The sequence below is a fragment of the Lactuca sativa genome, chromosome 7, assembly GCF_002870075.4.
Source record: "Lactuca sativa cultivar Salinas chromosome 7, Lsat_Salinas_v11, whole genome shotgun sequence".
Classification (NCBI taxonomy): Eukaryota; Viridiplantae; Streptophyta; class Magnoliopsida; order Asterales; family Asteraceae; genus Lactuca; species Lactuca sativa.
The window spans coordinates 102167047-102173242 of record NC_056629.2 but is presented as its reverse complement, the minus strand read 5'-3'; the positions used below and the strand labels follow the sequence as shown (position 1 = coordinate 102173242).

Below are 6196 nucleotides of genomic sequence, written 5' to 3'. Positions count from 1 at the left end.
AGCAATGTGACGATGTAGTCATCTACCAGAGTATAGATGACGACCATGGACTATTCTAGACAACCCAGTGGAAACACCAGTAGGCCCATAACCTGTAGGTGACGAATTACGCGTTCAGGCGATGTTGTAACTACATATTCATGCGATGATACTCAAACCCCTTACTATGAATTACAAGTTTAGACGATGTTGTAACTACATATTCATGGGATGTCACAAATGTCACATGCCAAACCAATGGTCATAATTCACATCAGTGAGAATGGTTCATTTTTTTGTAAAACCAAAATCATATTGGAAATTTTGATTTTTTATTTTGGAAAATGTCAAACCATTGGTTTTTTATTTCGGTTTTGGTTATTTGTTTTTTTTTAAATATATTTTTAGGGTTTTGTTTTTTTTTTTATTTCATAGATTTCTTCATCAACAAGTGTTGCTACAATTTAACAAAAATAAATAATTTACTAAAACATAATACAAGAGGAAGTTTGTTCACATTTATTCATTGAACTTTTTAGAAGGAAACGAACTTTTGATTTTGTTCATATTTAGTCACTAAACTTTTTTTCGTTATCTATTTGCCATTGAACTATTGAAATTGTTCACATTTTACCCTTATGACCGGCAACAGCCGGTCATAAGGGTAAAATGTGAACAGTTACAATAGTTCAATGGCAAATAGATAACGAAAAAAAGTTTAGTGACTAAATGTGACAAAAGTCGAAAGTTCGTTACCCTTTCAAGTCATTATCCCTTTATACAATTACTTATGTCAAATAATTTTGATCGTATGTCAAATATTCAAAACAATATATTTAAAACTAACTTCAAAACAGTCACCAAATAAAAATGTAAAACGTTCACTTATTACCCCAAACAAACAGCAAAAATCCAATAACAACTATATATACCATTAACAAAATGGTCGTATTGTTTTGCTCAAAGTTTGATAACGAGTTTCAACTTGGCATGATTCAAAACAAGTAGAGGAATTAGGAACATATTTGAGTTTTAACTAATTATATGAATACTAATTGGAGGGGCATTTACGGTATATCAAAACAAGTACAATAACAAACCAAACTTTTTTCTTTTTCCTTTTTTGTAATATAAAAATCAAAATCACACCACACTAAATGCAGACTGTAACGTAGACTGGAACCGGTTCGCAATTGTCTGGGAGGCAAATGCTTGAATCTGCTTCTTTGCATCTGAATTTATTTTTAATTTTTTTTTAAAATTAGAAAAATTATCATATGATTAACATTAAAAATATCTTGCTATAATTAGAAAGAAATTTTACCTTTGCGACATTTTGTAAAGCCCACAATATTTGCAACACTGAGTGTCAAGCAAACTCCAACAACAAGGAGATAATCAGCTTGGAATCTTATCAGAGAGAATATTCCAAAGAATATCCATACAACCGCCTACAAAAAAGAAATTATTATTATTATTATTATTATTATTATTATTATATCGTCAATAAAGAAAGAATGAATTAATTGAGAAAAGTCTTAGAAAAGTGGGAATAAATTCACTTACAGTCAAGTAAAGAGTCCACCAAAACAGCCATGAATCCTTTTTGTTCATTCGAGCCAATGACTGTAAAACAAAAAAGATTTAACATTTCATTTCGGACACTATCTATCAAGGAAATAAGACTTGCACCCTTAAGTTTGACTTTTTACAAATTGGCCCTTGATTATTTTGTTTCCTTCCATTCCCTCATCATTTTCTCAAATACTTTTTAAACACACTTGATGAGGAAAAAGAAAAAATGAAGAGGAAAATGAAAATGTATACCTCTTGATCAAGACATTCAAATTTCCAGACACTTTCACCATTGTCATCAATTTCATTCCACCACCTCAAACCAACTAAGATTCTACCACTCACATTTTTCACCACCCAAAAATCAAGAGCAGAAAGAAGAACAGTCACCACAAATATTATCACAAAACTATCAAAAAACAGTGCTGATAGTATGTAAAACGCCAATGCTCCAGCCTGATTTTACAAAAAAAGAAAGAGTTTTATTATTAAATGAAATGTAATGAGAAGAAGAAGAAGAAAGAAAAAACAAGGAAAAGACTAGACCTTGAAGAGGACATGAAAGAAGCATATCCTTGGGTTTGCATAGTTTTCTCCTGCAGGCTGAGTACAAAAGACAATAAGTAGCTTTTTTAAATTCTTATTCACTCTTCAAATTTTCTTGTAAGATATAATGAACACAGTATGTCAGATGCTAAAACCCACTAATAAGCTTGATAATTATAAGAACTCATGCAATCACAATGTGATTATCAGTTTCACCATTCTAAAACAAGTAAAATAGCATAGCAATTACAATATACAAGAAACAGGGAAGCTAAATAGGTACAATTCACTACCTCTAGAACATATGACACATCCAACCTTTCTCTTGGCATATTTGCAGAATAAATTTAGGGTTGTTTAATAAGCATGGTTTTTGGTGCTTAAATTCATAATGTAGTTCAATAACATAATGTTAAAGATGTTAAATTAGGAGTTTGCCTAAACATAGATTCAGATTCAAAAAGACCAAAATGCTACACTGTCAAGGAGGAAGGCCACATGAAGCAACATACAATTTGCTTAAACATCAATACATGGTTACCAAATACCGATCTTGAGGGGTTTTTAGTGTCATCTGCAGTTTTTTGTCAAGAACACAAAAGGTAACGTCTGTGAAATCATCATGACTAACGATGGAATACCAAAGTATAATCATGGTTTCCAATTTTCCATATCCTTCTATCTATTCTGAACATAATTCAACATCAAATCATTATGGCGTTCAATGATGTACATAGGAAAATTTGCGACTGACTAAGATCTACGGCTATACAATCATAATAATAAATGCCAACATCACATTTCATGATATCAGTCGCATCCCAAATCAATGATAGAATTAGTCAATCGCGTGCCTAAGTGAACAATCAAATTACTTGAAATGCGTAAATCAAGAACTTTCACAAGCAACAAACACGATAAAACACTGTTTCCCCAAAACTTCCCTTACAAAATTTCGATCTGACGAACAGATACCAGTATTACATGAATCTTATAGCATTACACGGCACCATAAAAAGGAATAGAGATTCTGGAAACAAACCGGATTCAGATCCATGATAACGGATCAGATTCAACGATAAATCAACTTCAATCAGCAGCTTCAACCCTCAGCTATTACGCCCGATTTTAATCGCCTCTCTCGGTATAAAAGAGACAAGGTTGTGATGAAATTCGGGCACACTTCTTTTCGGATCTTGTTGGGGTTACATGTTTATGGGTTTTTCCAACGACTCCTTGTTGTTTTAACTATTTACATAATGAACCCTCATATGCTCTTTAATTTATTATTGGAGTGAACTTCAAATGTGGTCCCACACGTGGAAAAGGTCTACAAAAATTTTCAATTTTATAGATTTGGTCCCTCAATTTACCTTTTATTTTTAGGTAAACATAAAAATGCCCCCAAAGTTTTTTACATTACATCTGCAACAAACCAAATATTATAACATACAACTACAAGTCTACAACAATGTAAAAATGTCTTGAGATGCCAATCATGACAAGGCAAGTACCAAGTTGTAGACTCCGAAAATACATAGTGAAACCATTGCATTACATTTTTTAATGCTTAATTAGGGGTGCAAACGAGTCAAGCTACTCGCGAGCTACTCAGGATCGGATCGTTAAAAGCTTGACTCGAAATCGATTTTAAACGAGTCCGAGCCGAGCTCGAGCTTAATATTAAGCTCGTTTATTAAACGAGCTCGAGCTCGAGCCTATGTCATTAAGCTCGATTAGGCTCGCGAGCCTAAACGAGCCTTTACATAATATAATTTATTATTATTTATACATATTAAAATAAAAATATATTACAGGAATTACAGATTTAGGGTATTAGTAAACGAGCTTCTTAACGAGCTCGAGTCGAGCTTAAGCTTATTTAGGAACGTCAGATAACAAACGAGTCGAGCCTGAGCCCGAGCCGAGCTTGGATAATTCTTTACGAGCTCGAGCCGAGCTCAGTACAAGAAAGCTCGAATCGAGCCGAGCTCGAGCTCGAGCTCGAGCCTCATATAACTTAAACGAGCCCGAGCCGAGCATGGCCAGGCTCGGGCTCGGCTCGGCTCGGCTCGTTTGCACCCCTATGCTTAATAACCTAAAATGCAATAAATAAATTCAAAGAGGACTAAACGTGAACTCAGTTTGAAGATATATGAATTTGTAGTACTTAAGGATGTACAAATTCAAGTTCTTTCATATTCCAATGTTTTTTTTTTCATGGAAACTATTAAACTTATGGAATTCCAAGTCGAATCATGATATCAATGATCATAGATTATGATAAACAAGATTATGCAAACAACAATATACAGATACATAGATTGATTAAAAATTTGATAAAGATCTCATATTAAAGGTAATATAATATATTGAATGTAGCAATCCTTGTTATACATAAGTTTAACTTCCATTTGATTGACTAATTATTCACATGTATAACACATAGTCAATATTTGTATTAACAAGTAAACTTCTTTAATAAATCTTTATCAAATAACACCTTCACACCTAAAAGAGCCACGTTACACAACACGAAACAAATAATCGAATCATGCATAATATACAATAAACTATAAGAAATAAATCAATAAACGATAAATAAATGAAGTAATAAATAATTGCCCAAATCTGAAGAATAAAAAAAATTAAAAAGTTTGAATGAAAATATCAAATAAATAGGTTACCCCTTTGGCACAACTTCTCTAATTAGGACTCAAACAACTAGAAGTAGGTGGCTTGTAGTTTATGTCTAAACATATTAAGGGCCGTTTGATGAGGGTGTCGATCGGGTGCACAGCTATGATGTTGGGTTTTAGTTCAAAAATTGTTTCATAAACTTGAAAAATATGGCAACGGAAGATTTAAGAATTTGAACATAACATAACATTTTATACCCACCAGGGATCTTCTTGCCAGTTATATAAAGATTTAAACACCAACCAAAGAAAGGATGAAGAAATAACAACATTTTAGTTCTTTGGGTCCTCTTGGGAGGCTTGGAAGTGGATGAAGAATGTGGAACCTGTGAGACATTAAGAATGACTCAACTTGATGTAGATGTTAGCCCATAAACTCTTAATCCCTTAAAGCTTTAAGTTCATAACCAATATGAACTTAAAGAGGGCATGAAAATGCAAGTAATCTTCAAGAAGAGATGAAGAAAAGAGAGAGAGAGAGAGAGAGAGAGAGAGAGAGAGAGAGGGTAACCTCCTCTAAGGAGGTTACGGTTTTGGAAAGAAAGAATGAAGCACCTGAAACACCTCAAATTTCAAGATAAAATTTTCAATTTTAATTCTCAAAAACATTACTCATAAATTCAATTCATCACATATTATATAAGTTATTACCAAACAATATCAGAGTATCCCAAAATCCTCAAATCTCCATAAGCTGACGGATGTGTACAATCATGTCACCGCCTTCCCGCGATCCTAAGATGTACCCGAAACACATTTTACACCAACACTGTAAGTACGAAGCTTAGTAAGTTTCCCCAAAATACCATACACACAAATGATTAGTCTTTCATGGCTATATCTCGATAAGGACCCTCCAGTCATGTGTCACGGTGAAGACCCTCCGGTCTCATGTCTCGGTATGGACCCTCCGGTCCTGTGTCTCGGTGAAGACCCTTCGGTCTCACGGCTCGGTATGGACCCTTAGGTCTTGTGTCTCGAGGAATACCCTTTGGTCTCACTACTCGGTATGGACCCTCCGATCATAAGTCAATATAAACACAGAGTAATATAACAACATAGTTCACAAAGATAAAATGCATAATATCCCATAGCTCAGCATAAGCACATAAGACCTTTATCACACCCCAAAACCAGACGACAGAAACGTCCGGGGTGGATGAATTCATTTGTAGTATCACAACACATGCATTATAGTAATCAAAGTACAAACAACCATTGTATTAAAAAGTGTAAGTTTATACATGTGTTCAATCATAGTATATTGACACCAAAAGATTTATACCAAAACATAGAAGATTGGACTCAAAATAGCTCCATCTTCTCAAAAACTCAGGGGAGTACCTGTTACTGGTTCCCTGAGAATACAAGTAATTTGAAAAGAGAGTATCAACATA

At 33.8% G+C, this 6196-nt stretch overlaps 1 protein-coding gene across 1 annotated transcript; it reads right to left on the bottom strand.

Moving 5' to 3' along the window:
• Positions 1-890: 890 nt before the first annotated feature.
• Positions 891-3306, bottom strand: LOC111889090 (Golgi apparatus membrane protein-like protein ECHIDNA). Its single transcript, XM_023885235.3, has 6 exons — positions 3143-3306; positions 2101-2157; positions 1807-2010; positions 1546-1605; positions 1304-1430; positions 891-1211 (listed from the first exon to the last, which is right to left on the bottom strand). Exons 1-6 carry the CDS (start codon positions 3155-3157, stop codon positions 1123-1125), a joined length of 552 nt encoding a protein of 183 aa, XP_023741003.1. The 5' UTR covers positions 3158-3306; the 3' UTR covers positions 891-1122.
• Positions 3307-6196: the final 2890 nt, after the last annotated feature.